General features: G+C 42.8%; 3 protein-coding genes across 6 annotated transcripts; all 3 read right to left on the bottom strand.

The window, feature by feature from the left end:
* Window positions 1-1,791: 1,791 nt before the first annotated feature.
* Window positions 1,792-4,173, bottom strand: LOC141375854 (E3 ubiquitin-protein ligase RBBP6-like). Of its 2 annotated transcripts, XM_073910836.1 has the most exons (7): window positions 3,223-4,155; window positions 2,933-3,029; window positions 2,754-2,829; window positions 2,526-2,614; window positions 2,389-2,449; window positions 2,147-2,286; window positions 1,792-2,051 (listed from the first exon to the last, which is right to left on the bottom strand). In XM_073910836.1, exons 1-7 carry the CDS (start codon window positions 3,380-3,382, stop codon window positions 1,877-1,879), a joined length of 798 nt encoding a protein of 265 aa, XP_073766937.1. In that variant the 5' UTR covers window positions 3,383-4,155; the 3' UTR covers window positions 1,792-1,876. The 2 variants fall into 2 exon arrangements, with proteins under 2 accessions (XP_073766937.1, XP_073766938.1); XM_073910837.1 differs by lacking the exon at window positions 2,389-2,449 and having other exon boundaries at window positions 3,223-4,173.
* Window positions 4,174-5,090: 917 nt separating this feature from the next.
* LOC141375851 (E3 ubiquitin-protein ligase RBBP6-like) lies at window positions 5,091-10,352 on the bottom strand. Of its 2 annotated transcripts, XM_073910829.1 has the most exons (7): window positions 7,936-9,529; window positions 7,646-7,742; window positions 7,467-7,542; window positions 7,239-7,327; window positions 7,102-7,162; window positions 6,860-6,999; window positions 5,091-6,764 (listed from the first exon to the last, which is right to left on the bottom strand). In XM_073910829.1, the coding sequence occupies exons 1-7, from the start codon at window positions 8,093-8,095 to the stop codon at window positions 6,590-6,592; spliced, it is 798 nt and encodes a 265-aa protein (XP_073766930.1). In that variant the 5' UTR covers window positions 8,096-9,529; the 3' UTR covers window positions 5,091-6,589. The 2 variants fall into 2 exon arrangements, with proteins under 2 accessions (XP_073766930.1, XP_073766931.1); XM_073910830.1 differs by lacking the exon at window positions 7,102-7,162 and having other exon boundaries at window positions 5,234-6,764; window positions 7,936-10,352.
* LOC141375852 (E3 ubiquitin-protein ligase RBBP6-like) lies at window positions 9,907-15,059 on the bottom strand. Of its 2 annotated transcripts, XM_073910831.1 has the most exons (7): window positions 12,602-14,310; window positions 12,312-12,408; window positions 12,133-12,208; window positions 11,898-11,986; window positions 11,761-11,821; window positions 11,519-11,658; window positions 9,907-11,423 (listed from the first exon to the last, which is right to left on the bottom strand). In XM_073910831.1, exons 1-7 carry the CDS (start codon window positions 12,759-12,761, stop codon window positions 11,249-11,251), a joined length of 798 nt encoding a protein of 265 aa, XP_073766932.1. In that variant the 5' UTR covers window positions 12,762-14,310; the 3' UTR covers window positions 9,907-11,248. The 2 variants fall into 2 exon arrangements, with proteins under 2 accessions (XP_073766932.1, XP_073766933.1); XM_073910832.1 differs by lacking the exon at window positions 11,761-11,821 and having other exon boundaries at window positions 9,948-11,423; window positions 12,602-15,059.
* Window positions 15,060-15,194: the final 135 nt, after the last annotated feature.

Here is a 15,194-nt window from a genome sequence, read left to right as displayed (position 1 = left end):
GACGAGCTGCAACATTTCGTTCTGCCAGGTTCTGGGAGTAGATGAGCATGTCATCGCTCTAGACTATGGTCAACTTGTGAAGTTACTCATACACCTCCGCTCATGGCATATTACCATTAAAATGAAACTTTTCCAGCAGAATATGACGCTCTAAAAAAAAAAACTCCATCGGCACTGGTAACTATGAAAAACACGACTGAGCACTAATGGTACACTCAACAATTTACACTGACATTTGAAGGATCACCTGACATTAAAGACTGACGTAAGAACGCTGGAGGAACATCAAATTTTAACACGGAAGAGTTTTTTTTGTCTCTCTCAAATTAAAGCAATATTTCTTAATCTTGTTGTTTTTTTTTTTTTTTACTGTACAGTTGCCCCAGGTGTTTATCAGGTGTGATGCCTGCTCATCTGACCTTTGACCTCGGCACTCAACTGCTGCCAGTTTTCTTTCGATGCCATGAGATTTCTGAATTCTACATGCAGGAACCGATGCATTCCTTTTTTTTTTTTTAAACAAAACAGATATGGCAGACACGGCCAAACATTGAAACTTTGGAGGGCATTGAGGGGGAAAAAAAAGCACAATATCATCAAGGGGAATAAAAGGTTTGATCAAAGCGTGCGTTTACACACGTTCATTTAAATATGGACAAAACCAACATTGGGTTAATTTTGTTATTAGATTTAAAATGCACGGACCCTATTTGACCCAGTGTTCATATATACATATGTTTTTATGAATGAATATTTTTGCATATAAAAGATAATAAAAGACTGACTAGACAGATTAGATAGTTTAATAGACAGATTGACACGTGTAGTCATTCGTTCCTGTGTATTTGATGACTAGCTTCCAGCAGTATCTGGCTGCAGACTTGCATGCAATCTGAGACACAAAGCACTCAGCGGAGCTAGTGAGGTCACTGTGAGAGGCGGGGTTAGGGGTGCACACTCACTGACAGCCTAGATTTAGCCTGGTTTTAACCAAGCCGTCTATTAGACTTTTAACCCTTATGTATTGTTCATATTGTTCAAGTGGCTGTTTTTTGCCCCCAATGACCTCCATTATAACTAAACTTGTTTTCATTGCAAAGCCATGACACCAGATAGTAACTCATTCTTTATTGTTGGTGGTTTCCCTGTTGGGATGAGATAAAATGAGTCATTTTTACTTTTGATGGTCAGTTGGCACCTTTAAACACCCCAAAAAAATGCTTGCTGGGATGGTACCAAGAGGCTGTGCTCACTTCTGGACAGAGGGGGTGTAGACTTGCAGCTAGTGCCGATAAGTGGTGCAGACGCTGAGGCTGTTCTGTATGCGAGTGTTGAGGTTTTGAAACATCAGCTGACAACGTGTAGGTAGAGAGTAGCAGGTTCTGGGAGTAGATGAGCTTGTCACCGGTTTAGACTTTGACCGACTTGTGAAGTTACTCACAAGACCTCCGCTTATGGGACATTACCATTCAAATGAAACGTTTCCAGCAGAATATGACGCTTCAAAAAACTCCATCGGCACTGGTAACTATGAAAAACACGACTGAGCACTAATAGTGTACTCAACACTTTACACTGACATTTGAAGGATCACCTGACATTAAAGACTGAAGTAAGAACGCTGAAAAAAACCCATCAGATTTTAGCCCAGAAGAGTTTCTCTTTTCCTAAATTAAAGCAAAACTTCATGATATTGTGTTTATGAATTCATTCGTGTGTGTGTGTGTGTGTGTGTGTGTGTGTGTGTGTGTTGCACTGCTGGAGTGAAGGTTAACCAGTCCACACAGTTCATGCGGCTATAATCTTTATTATCTTTTATTAATAAACTATGTACAATATTTACACGTCGGCTCCAGGTCTCTTGGATGAAGGTCTCTCAGCGACGTGGTCTCTTCTGGTCGCCGCGCGTCTCTGGTGAAGATGGGGAGCGGGACCGTTTCCCTCCGGCGTCCCGGACCGAAGATGCCGCACCTGCTGAGGACGAGGAGGGCAAAGGCTCGGTCTGGCAGGAGAAGGACGGCCTCTTTCTCTTCTCAGCAGCATAGGCCTCACTGAACAGATCGAGCGCAAACACACACAAGCAGACATCATGTGAGATTTGGACAAACACTAGAACATGCGGCTATGCCAAGTACAGTTTACCCACGCGTCTATGATGGGAATGACGTATCGGCCGCTGCCGTCTATCATGACTCCCTTTCGGTCTGGGTCGTCCACCTCCAACAGGAAGCTGCGGGGAATCCCTGTGCTCTTCCGGATGCGCTTGTGCGGCGCGGAGCGGCTGCCCTGTGAATTGAGGAGTGACAGTCAAACTCTGAGCAAACAATCTGACTGATGAGGACAAGAGCTCAAGTTCACAGCAACCGTGAGCTTGGAAAACCCAGTTACCACATTAGTGGGGCAGTGCCTAATGTGGTGTCCCGGGATCCCAAGCAGCCTCATGGCCTCACTAGTGAACATCAGAACCATGAGAATCAGCTCAGACATCTCTCACAAAGCAAACCTGTCAGTGTCTGAACGCTCACCTGCTGGAGTAGTAGCACAGGCTGGACTGGTACATCACCGCTTTCAGCTTGTCCTCCTCTGACGCCTTTGCCTCAGCCAGATTCTCAGTCTGTTTCACAGGCATTTGCACATTTGAATCTTTTTCACCCTCAACCCTTCAAACAATCTCAAATCTCCCTAAGAAGCTGAGTGCGTGTGCGTATATTGTGTGCTTTACATTGCTATTGTGCTATTCATTTGTTCAATACCTTCAACAACTGCTCCAGTGAGAGGAGTGAAGGATCAGCTCTAGGTGAAGGTTCACGCCAGCGTCCAGCTTGATGTCTGCAAAACAAAGGAGCTTGTGTGACTAAAACACCAGGGACAGACCAGGAGTCTTCATATAACATCTAACAGAGGACGCGTGTGCTCATTTCACAGCACTTACCCAACAAATCTTCTGTTTGAGGACTTCAGTCCCGCCGCAGGGATCCGTCTGATGATGACCGACGTGTTTTTAGGGATGAGAGCATCATCTGTGTATTCTGACAGCAAAATAAAATCAGAATCAGCACATAATTATGGAGCACGGTATACTTTGAGAGCCATTAGCCTTTTAAAACAGCCAAAACATCCCTACATGTCAGCATCAGCACCACCTTACAGCTTCCAGAAGTGTCTGATGTAACGCATCTAATGTTAGCGTAGAACAGTTGAAGTGTCTTTTCCTCAACTCACCTTCATCAGTCTGGGCGTTGCTGATCTTCAGCTGGCAGAACTTCAGCCTCTTGCTCCTCATGATCTGCCGCTTCAGCTCCCCCGCGCTGATGTTGAGGCCTTCAAACTGGAGCGAGTCGTAGGTGAGTCGACTCTGGAACCTGTAGTGAACACAAGACATACTGAACACAAACACAAAGCACAGCGTAATAAAAAGGGTCAAACCTGAGTGATGGGAACAGCAGGCGATCAATCGACGTATCCAACGATCAATAATATCGATAATCTGGAAAAATTGTCACGGAGGACGCAGAGATCAGATGCCAATCGACACAGCGAGATTCAAACAACAGCCACAGGACGGTTGTCATGGATGCTGATGATGAACACGTGACGCATGCGCTGTACAACTTCCGGCAATATTATCATTATTAATATTAATTTTATTGATAGTAGTAGTAAAATCATTGCGATAAGTATAATAAAATAAACAGCAGAACAGTTGGCCATCTCTGAATAATACACAGCGACGTTTCCCTGCACGAACGATTCAGGCCTTCGCCAAGAAGACTCGGGTGAGTCGATGATTCAGGGATTGATTCAACTGTCCGTTCATCCTATTGGCTTCTTTGGCTGAATGAATCGTTCAATGCTTTACTCAAATAAAGCGGCCTCTTGCTGCCACCTATTGGGGGTTTGCTTTTTTGTTTTCAAAAGTACTTTGACACTTTTTTAAAGGCACCTTTAAGTTCATTTTTGCACAAAAGCTCGTCTCTGTGCGTTCCAAATGGTTTGAAATTTCCTTAGCACATGGTTTTCTTGATGCGTTTGAAATTTTCAATGTAAATCCACTCGTACTTGCATTTGATCTTTATTATGCCTTAAAATCAAAACTATACTAAAGGTGTCTTATCCAAATGCAGATTTTCATTCAAAACGTTATGACAGAACCATATTACTTTACAGTGGCCCATGGATATATATATATATATATATATATATATATATATATATATATATATATATATATATATATATGTGTGTGTGTGTGTTGCTTGTTTCTTATTTACCCATGCAGTGACTTTTAGGCATAAATACTATGTAGGCTTGCTAAAGGGTTGCATGAGAAATGTCATCATCGTGAGAGCTTGACTTTTTTTTTTGTCGCTGCCTTTAGTTGTGGTGAAATGAGATGCATCATGTCGTTTATCTGTTTGTGCAGTCTGTACCTTCATTTCTGAATCGTGTGGCATCGTACTTGAAGCCAAGTCATTTAGCCCAAGGCATAGTTGTCTTAGAATGAGTAGTTTGCTGATCAAATTCCACATTTTGATGAGGCAAAACACATCTTGGATGTTTTAATTACTATTTTAGGTGAAAAACAAAACAATGAGATTTGTGTAAAATCTAAAGTTAACCAAGTCCAGCCCGCCATCTTGTCCTGCCTCTCAGTTCTCTTAAGCCTTGGGCCGGCTCTGTGAAGTGGCCTCTTTTGGGCTCATCATTGAAGACCGGACGAGCTGCAACATTTCGTTCTGCCAGGTTCTGGGAGTAGATGAGCATGTCATCGCTCTAGACTATGGTCAACTTGTGAAGTTACTCATACACCTCCGCTCATGGCATATTACCATTAAAATGAAACTTTTCCAGCAGAATATGACGCTCTAAAAAAAAAAAACTCCATCGGCACTGGTAACTATGAAAAACACGACTGAGCACTAATGGTACACTCAACAATTTACACTGACATTTGAAGGATCACCTGACATTAAAGACTGACGTAAGAACGCTGGAGGAACATCAAATTTTAACACGGAAGAGTTTTTTTTGTCTCTCTCAAATTAAAGCAATATTTCTTAATCTTGTTGTTTTTTTTTTTTTTTACTGTACAGTTGCCCCAGGTGTTTATCAGGTGTGATGCCTGCTCATCTGACCTTTGACCTCGGCACTCAACTGCTGCCAGTTTTCTTTCAATGCCATGAGATTTCTGAATTCTACATGCAGGAACCGATGCATTCCTTTTTTTTTTTTTAAACAAAACAGATATGGCAGACACGGCCAAACATTGAAACTTTGGAGGGCATTGAGGGGAAAAAAAAGCACAATATCATCAAGGGGAATAAAAGGTTTGATCAAAGCGTGCGTTTACACACGTTCATTTAAATATGGACAAAACCAACATTGGGTTAATTTTGTTATTAGATTTAAAATGCACGGACCCTATTTGACCCAGTGTTCATATATACATATGTTTTTATGAATGAATATTTTTGCATATAAAAGATAATAAAAGACTGACTAGACAGATTAGATAGTTTAATAGACAGATTGACACGTGTAGTCATTCGTTCCTGTGTATTTGATGACTAGCTTCCAGCAGTATCTGGCTGCAGACTTGCATGCAATCTGAGACACAAAGCACTCAGCGGAGCTAGTGAGGTCACTGTGAGAGGCGGGGTTAGGGGTGCACACTCACTGACAGCCTAGATTTAGCCTGGTTTTAACCAAGCCGTCTATTAGACTTTTAACCCTTATGTATTGTTCATATTGTTCAAGTGGCTGTTTTTTGCCCCCAATGACCTCCATTATAACTAAACTTGTTTTAATTGCAAAGCCATGACACCAGATAGTAACTCATTCTTTATTGTTGGTGGTTTCCCTGTTGGGATGAGATAAAATGAGTCATTTTTACTTTTGATGGTCAGTTGGCACCTTTAAACACCCCAAAAAAATGCTTGCTGGGATGGTACCAAGAGGCTGTGCTCACTTCTGGACAGAGGGGGTGTAGACTTGCAGCTAGTGCCGATAAGTGGTGCAGACGCTGAGGCTGTTCTGTATGCGAGTGTTGAGGTTTTGAAACATCAGCTGACAACGTGTAGGTAGAGAGTAGCAGGTTCTGGGAGTAGATGAGCTTGTCACCGGTGTAGACTTTGACCGACTTGTGAAGTTACTCACAAGACCTCCGCTTATGGGACATTACCATTCAAATGAAACGTTTCCAGCAGAATATGACGCTTCAAAAAACTCCATCGGCACTGGTAACTATGAAAAACACGACTGAGCACTAATAGTGTACTCAACACTTTACACTGACATTTGAAGGATCACCTGACATTAAAGACTGAAGTAAGAACGCTGAAAAAAACCCATCAGATTTTAGCCCAGAAGAGTTTCTCTTTTCCTAAATTAAAGCAAAACTTCATGATATTGTGTTTATGAATTCATTCGTGTGTGTGTGTGTGTGTGTGTGTGTATGTGTGTGTTGCACTGCTGGAGTGAAGGTTAACCAGTCCACACAGTTCATGCGGCTATAATCTTTATTATCTTTTATTAATAAACTATGTACAATATTTACACGTCGGCTCCAGGTCTCTTGGATGAAGGTCTCTCAGCGACGTGGTCTCTTCTGGTCGCCGCGCGTCTCTGGTGAAGATGGGGAGCGGGACCGTTTCCCTCCGGCGTCCCGGACCGAAGATGCCGCACCTGCTGAGGACGAGGAGGGCAAAGGCTCGGTCTGGCAGGAGAAGGACGGCCTCTTTCTCTTCTCAGCAGCATAGGCCTCACTGAACAGATCGAGCGCAAACACACACAAGCAGACATCATGTGAGATTTGGACAAACACTAGAACATGCGGCTATGCCAAGTACAGTTTACTCACGCGTCTATGATGGGAATGACGTATCGGCCGCTGCCGTCTATCATGACTCCCTTTCGGTCTGGGTCGTCCACCTCCAACAGGAAGCTGCGGGGAATCCCTGTGCTCTTCCGGATGCGCTTGTGCGGCGCGGAGCGGCTGCCCTGTGAATTGAGGAGTGACAGTCAAACTCTGAGCAAACAATCTGACTGATGAGGACAAGAGCTCAAGTTCACAGCAACCGTGAGCTTGGAAAACCCAGTTACCACATTAGTGGGGCAGTGCCTAATGTGGTGTCCCGGGATCCCAAGCAGCCTCATGGCCTCACTAGTGAACATCAGAACCATGAGAATCAGCTCAGACATCTCTCACAAAGCAAACCTGTCAGTGTCTGAACGCTCACCTGCTGGAGTAGTAGCACAGGCTGGACTGGTACATCACCGCTTTCAGCTTGTCCTCCTCTGACGCCTTTGCCTCAGCCAGATTCTCAGTCTGTTTCACAGGCATTTGCACATTTGAATCTTTTTCACCCTCAACCCTTCAAACAATCTCAAATCTCCCTAAGAAGCTGAGTGCGTGTGCGTATATTGTGTGCTTTACATTGCTATTGTGCTATTCATTTGTTCAATACCTTCAACAACTGCTCCAGTGAGAGGAGTGAAGGATCAGCTCTAGGTGAAGGTTCACGCCAGCGTCCAGCTTGATGTCTGCAAAACAAAGGAGCTTGTGTGACTAAAACACCAGGGACAGACCAGGAGTCTTCATATAACATCTAACAGAGGACGCGTGTGCTCATTTCACAGCACTCACCCAACAAATCTTCTGTTTGAGGACTTCAGTCCCGCCGCAGGGATCCGTCTGATGATGACCGACGTGTTTTTAGGGATGAGAGCATCATCTGTGTATTCTGACAGCAAAATAAAATCAGAATCAGCACATAATTATGGAGCACGGTATACTTTGAGAGCCATTAGCCTTTTAAAACAGCCAAAACATCCCTACATGTCAGCATCAGCACCACCTTACAGCTTCCAGAAGTGTCTGATGTAACGCATCTAATGTTAGCGTAGAACAGTTGAAGTGTCTTTTCCTCAACTCACCTTCATCAGTCTGGGCGTTGCTGATCTTCAGCTGGCAGAACTTCAGCCTCTTGCTCCTCATGATCTGCCGCTTCAGCTCCCCCGCGCTGATGTTGAGGCCTTCAAACTGGAGCGAGTCGTAGGTGAGTCGACTCTGGAACCTGTAGTGAACACAAGACATACTGAACACAAACACAAAGCACAGCGTAATAAAAAGGGTCAAACCTGAGTGATGGGAACAGCAGGCGATCAATCGACGTATCCAACGATCAATAATATCGATAATCTGGAAAAATTGTCACGGAGGACGCAGAGATCAGATGCCAATCGACACAGCGAGATTCAAACAACAGCCACAGGACGGTTGTCATGGATGCTGATGATGAACACGTGACGCATGCGCTGTACAACTTCCGGCAATATTATCATTATTAATATTAATTTTATTGATAGTAGTAGTAAAATCATTGCGATAAGTATAATAAAATAAACAGCAGAACAGTTGGCCATCTCTGAATAATACACAGCGACGTTTCCCTGCACGAACGATTCAGGCCTTCGCCAAGAAGACTCGGGTGAGTCGATGATTCAGGGATTGATTCAACTGTCCGTTCATCCTATTGGCTTCTTTGGCTGAATGAATCGTTCAATGCTTTACTCAAATAAAGCGGCCTCTTGCTGCCACCTATTGGGGGTTTGCTTTTTTGTTTTCAAAAGTACTTTGACACTTTTTTAAAGGCACCTTTAAGTTCATTTTTGCACAAAAGCTCGTCTCTGTGCGTTCCAAATGGTTTGAAATTTCCTTAGCACATGGTTTTCTTGATGCGTTTGAAATTTTCAATGTAAATCCACTCGTACTTGCATTTGATCTTTATTATGCCTTAAAATCAAAACTATACTAAAGGTGTCTTATCCAAATGCAGATTTTCATTCAAAACGTTATGACAGAACCATATTACTTTACAGTGGCCCATGGATATATATATATATATATGTGTGTGTGTGTGTTGCTTGTTTCTTATTTACCCATGCAGTGACTTTTAGGCATAAATACTATGTAGGCTTGCTAAAGGGTTGCATGAGAAATGTCATCATCGTGAGAGCTTGACTTTTTTTTTGTCGCTGCCTTTAGTTGTGGTGAAATGAGATGCATCATGTCGTTTATCTGTTTGTGCAGTCTGTACCTTCATTTCTGAATCGTGTGGCATCGTACTTGAAGCCAAGTCATTTAGCCCAAGGCATAGTTGTCTTAGAATGAGTAGTTTGCTGATCAAATTCCACATTTTGATGAGGCAAAACACATCTTGGATGTTTTAATTACTATTTTAGGTGAAAAACAAAACAATGAGATTTGTGTAAAATCTAAAGTTAACCAAGTCCAGCCCGCCATCTTGTCCTGCCTCTCAGTTCTCTTAAGCCTTGGGCCGGCTCTGTGAAGTGGCCTCTTTTGGGCTCATCATTGAAGACCGGACGAGCTGCAACATTTCGTTCTGCCAGGTTCTGGGAGTAGATGAGCATGTCATCGCTCTAGACTATGGTCAACTTGTGAAGTTACTCATACACCTCCGCTCATGGCATATTACCATTAAAATGAAACTTTTCCAGCAGAATATGACGCTCTAAAAAAAAAAAACTCCATCGGCACTGGTAACTATGAAAAACACGACTGAGCACTAATGGTACACTCAACAATTTACACTGACATTTGAAGGATCACCTGACATTAAAGACTGACGTAAGAACGCTGGAGGAACATCAAATTTTAACACGGAAGAGTTTTTTTTGTCTCTCTCAAATTAAAGCAATATTTCTTAATCTTGTTGTTTTTTTTTTTTTACTGTACAGTTGCCCCAGGTGTTTATCAGGTGTGATGCCTGCTCATCTGACCTTTGACCTCGGCACTCAACTGCTGCCAGTTTTCTTTCAATGCCATGAGATTTCTGAATTCTACATGCAGGAACCGATGCATTCCTTTTTTTTTTTTTTAAACAAAACAGATATGGCAGACACGGCCAAACATTGAAACTTTGGAGGGCATTGAGGGGAAAAAAAAGCACAATATCATCAAGGGGAATAAAAGGTTTGATCAAAGCGTGCGTTTACACACGTTCATTTAAATATGGACAAAACCAACATTGGGTTAATTTTGTTATTAGATTTAAAATGCACGGACCCTATTTGACCCAGTGTTCATATATACATATGTTTTTATGAATGAATATTTTTGCATATAAAAGATAATAAAAGACTGACTAGACAGATTAGATAGTTTAATAGACAGATTGACACGTGTAGTCATTCGTTCCTGTGTATTTGATGACTAGCTTCCAGCAGTATCTGGCTGCAGACTTGCATGCAATCTGAGACACAAAGCACTCAGCGGAGCTAGTGAGGTCACTGTGAGAGGCGGGGTTAGGGGTGCACACTCACTGACAGCCTAGATTTAGCCTGGTTTTAACCAAGCCGTCTATTAGACTTTTAACCCTTATGTATTGTTCATATTGTTCAAGTGGCTGTTTTTTGCCCCCAATGACCTCCATTATAACTAAACTTGTTTTAATTGCAAAGCCATGACACCAGATAGTAACTCATTCTTTATTGTTGGTGGTTTCCCTGTTGGGATGAGATAAAATGAGTCATTTTTACTTTTGATGGTCAGTTGGCACCTTTAAACACCCCAAAAAAATGCTTGCTGGGATGGTACCAAGAGGCTGTGCTCACTTCTGGACAGAGGGGGTGTAGACTTGCAGCTAGTGCCGATAAGTGGTGCAGACGCTGAGGCTGTTCTGTATGCGAGTGTTGAGGTTTTGAAACATCAGCTGACAACGTGTAGGTAGAGAGTAGCAGGTTCTGGGAGTAGATGAGCTTGTCACCGGTGTAGACTTTGACCGACTTGTGAAGTTACTCACAAGACCTCCGCTTATGGGACATTACCATTCAAATGAAACGTTTCCAGCAGAATATGACGCTTCAAAAAACTCCATCGGCACTGGTAACTATGAAAAACACGACTGAGCACTAATAGTGTACTCAACACTTTACACTGACATTTGAAAGATCACCTGACATTAAAGACTGAAGTAAGAACGCTGAAAAAAACCCATCAGATTTTAGCCCAGAAGAGTTTCTCTTTTCCTAAATTAAAGCAAAACTTCATGATATTGTGTTTATGAATTCATTCGTGTGTGTGTGTGTGTGTGTGTGTGTGTTGCACTGCTGGAGTGAAGGTTAACCAGTCCACACAGTTCATGCGGCTATAATCTTTATTATCTTTTATTAATAAACTATGTACAATATTTACACGTCGGCTCCAGGTCTCTTGGATGAAGGTCTCTCAGCGACGTGGTCTCTTCTGGTCGCCGCGCGTCTCTGGTGAAGATGGGGAGCGGGACCGTTTCCCTCCGGCGTCCTGGACCGAAGATGCCGCACCTGCTGAGGACGAGGAGGGCAAAGGCTCGGTCTGGCAGGAGAAGGACGGCCTCTTTCTCTTCTCAGCAGCATAGGCCTCACTGAACAGATCGAGCGCAAACACACACAAGCAGACATCATGTGAGATTTGGACAAACACTAGAACATGCGGCTATGCCAAGTACAGTTTACTCACGCGTCTATGATGGGAATGACGTATCGGCCGCTGCCGTCTATCATGACTCCCTTTCGGTCTGGGTCGTCCACCTCCAACAGGAAGCTGCGGGGAATCCCTGTGCTCTTCCGGATGCGCTTGTGCGGCGCGGAGCGGCTGCCCTGTGAATTGAGGAGTGACAGTCAAACTCTGAGCAAACAATCTGACTGATGAGGACAAGAGCTCAAGTTCACAGCAACCGTGAGCTTGGAAAACCCAGTTACCACATTAGTGGGGCAGTGCCTAATGTGGTGTCCCGGGATCCCAAGCAGCCTCATGGCCTCACTAGTGAACATCAGAACCATGAGAATCAGCTCAGACATCTCTCACAAAGCAAACCTGTCAGTGTCTGAACGCTCACCTGCTGGAGTAGTAGCACAGGCTGGACTGGTACATCACCGCTTTCAGCTTGTCCTCCTCTGACGCCTTTGCCTCAGCCAGATTCTCAGTCTGTTTCACAGGCATTTGCACATTTGAATCTTTTTCACCCTCAACCCTTCAAACAATCTCAAATCTCCCTAAGAAGCTGAGTGCGTGTGCGTATATTGTGTGCTTTACATTGCGTTTTGCTATTGTGCTATTCATTTGTTCAATACCTTCAACAACTGCTCCAGTGAGAGGAGTGAAGGATCAGCTCTAGGTGAAGGTTCACGCCAGCGTCCAGCTTGATGTCTGCAAAACAAAGGAGCTTGTGTGACTAAAACACCAGGGACAGACCAGGAGTCTTCATATAACATCTAACAGAGGACGCGTGTGCTCATTTCACAGCACTTACCCAACAAATCTTCTGTTTGAGGACTTCAGTCCCGCCGCAGGGATCCGTCTGATGATGACCGACGTGTTTTTAGGGATGAGAGCATCATCTGTGTATTCTGACAGCAAAATAAAATCAGAATCAGCACATAATTATGGAGCACGGTATACTTTGAGAGCCATTAGCCTTTTAAAACAGCCAAAACATCCCTACATGTCAGCATCAGCACCACCTTACAGCTTCCAGAAGTGTCTGATGTAACGCATCTAATGTTAGCGTAGAACAGTTGAAGTGTCTTTTCCTCAACTCACCTTCATCAGTCTGGGCGTTGCTGATCTTCAGCTGGCAGAACTTCAGCCTCTTGCTCCTCATGATCTGCCGCTTCAGCTCCCCCGCGCTGATGTTGAGGCCTTCAAACTGGAGCGAGTCGTAGGTGAGTCGACTCTGGAACCTGTAGTGAACACAAGACATACTGAACACAAACACAAAGCACAGCGTAATAAAAAGGGTCAAACCTGAGTGATGGGAACAGCAGGCGATCAATCGACGTATCCAACGATCAATAATATCGATAATCTGGAAAAATTGTCACGGAGGACGCAGAGATCAGATGCCAATCGACACAGCGAGATTCAAACAACACCCACAGGACGGTTGTCATGGATGCTGATGATGAACACGTGACGCATGCGCTGTACAACTTCCGGCAATATTATCATTATTAATATTAATTTTATTGATAGTAGTAGTAAAATCATTGCGATAAGTATAATAAAATAAACAGCAGAACAGTTGGCCATCTCTGAATAATACACAGCGACGTTTCCCTGCACGAACGATTCAGGCCTTCGCCAAGAAGACTCGGGTGAGTCGATGATTCAGGGATTGATTCAACTGTCCGTTCATCCTATTGGCTTCTTTGGCTGAATGAATCGTTCAATGCTTTACTCAAATAAAGCGGCCTCTTGCTGCCACCTATTGGGGGTTTGCTTTTTTGTTTTCAAAAGTACTTTGACACTTTTTTAAAGGCACCTTTAAGTTCATTTTTGCACAAAAGCTCGTCTCTGTGCGTTCCAAATGGTTTGAAATTTCCTTAGCACATGGTTTTCTTGATGCGTTTGAAATTTTCAATGTAAATCCACTCGTACTTGCATTTGATCTTTATTATGCCTTAAAATCAAAACTATACTAAAGGTGTCTTATCCAAATGCAGATTTTCATTCAAAACGTTATGACAGAACCATATTACTTTACAGTGGCCCATGGATATATATATATATATATGTGTGTGTGTGTGTTGCTTGTTTCTTATTTACCCATGCAGTGACTTTTAGGCATAAATACTATGTAGGCTTGCTAAAGGGTTGCATGAGAAATGTCATCATCGTGAGAGCTTGACTTTTTTTTTGTCGCTGCCTTTAGTTGTGGTGAAATGAGATGCATCATGTCGTTTATCTGTTTGTGCAGTCTGTACCTTCATTTCTGAATCGTGTGGCATCGTACTTGAAGCCAAGTCATTTAGCCCAAGGCATAGTTGTCTTAGAATGAGTAGTTTGCTGATCAAATTCCACATTTTGATGAGGCAAAACACATCTTGGATGTTTTAATTACTATTTTAGGTGAAAAACAAAACAATGAGATTTGTGTAAAATCTAAAGTTAACCAAGTCCAGCCCGCCATCTTGTCCTGCCTCTCAGTTCTCTTAAGCCTTGGGCCGGCTCTGTGAAGTGGCCTCTTTTGGGCTCATCATTGAAGACCGGACGAGCTGCAACATTTCGTTCTGCCAGGTTCTGGGAGTAGATGAGCATGTCATCGGTCTAGACTATGGTCAACTTGTGAAGTTACTCATACACCTCCGCTCATGGCATATTACCATTAAAATGAAACTTTTCCAGCAGAATATGACGCTCTAAAAAAAAAACTCCATCGGCACTGGTAACTATGAAAAACACGACTGAGCACTAATGGTACACTCAACAATTTACACTGACATTTGAAGGATCACCTGACATTAAAGACTGACGTAAGAACGCTGGAGGAACATCAAATTTTAACACGGAAGAGTTTTTTTTGTCTCTCTCAAATTAAAGCAATATTTCTTAATCTTGTTGTTTTTTTGTTTTTTTTTTACTGTACAGTTGCCCCAGGTGTTTATCAGGTGTGATGCCTGCTCATCTGACCTTTGACCTCGGCACTCAACTGCTGCCAGTTTTCTTTCAATGCCATGAGATTTCTGAATTCTACATGCAGGAACCGATGCATTCCTTTTTTTTCCTTTTTTTTTTTTAAACAAAACAGATATGGCAGACACGGCCAAACATTGAAACTTTGGAGGGCATTGAGGGGAAAAAAAAGCACAATATCATCAAGGGGAATAAAAGGTTTGATCAAAGCGTGCGTTTACACACGTTCATTTAAATATGGACAAAACCAACATTGGGTTAATTTTGTTATTAGATTTAAAATGCACGGACCCTATTTGACCCAGTGTTCATATATACATATGTTTTTATGAATGAATATTTTTGCATATAAAAGATAATAAAAGACTGACTAGACAGATTAGATAGTTTAATAGACAGATTGACACGTGTAGTCATTCGTTCCTGTGTATTTGATGACTAGCTTCCAGCAGTATCTGGCTGCAGACTTGCATGCAATCTGAGACACAAAGCACTCAGCGGAGCTAGTGAGGTCACTGTGAGAGGCGGGGTTAGGGGTGCACACTCACTGACAGCCTAGATTTAGCCTGGTTTTAACCAAGCCGTCTATTAGACTTTTAACCCTTATGTATTGTTCATATTGTTCAAGTGGCTGTTTTTGCCCCCAATGACCTCCATTATAACTAAACTTGTTTTAATTGCAAAGCCATGACACCAGATAGTAACTCATTCTTTATTGTTG

The sequence above is a fragment of the Danio rerio genome, chromosome 8 (genome assembly GCF_049306965.1).
Source record: "Danio rerio strain Tuebingen ecotype United States chromosome 8, GRCz12tu, whole genome shotgun sequence".
NCBI lineage: Eukaryota > Metazoa > Chordata > Actinopteri > Cypriniformes > Danionidae > Danio > Danio rerio.
This window is presented reverse-complemented; position numbering and strand designations above follow the sequence as displayed.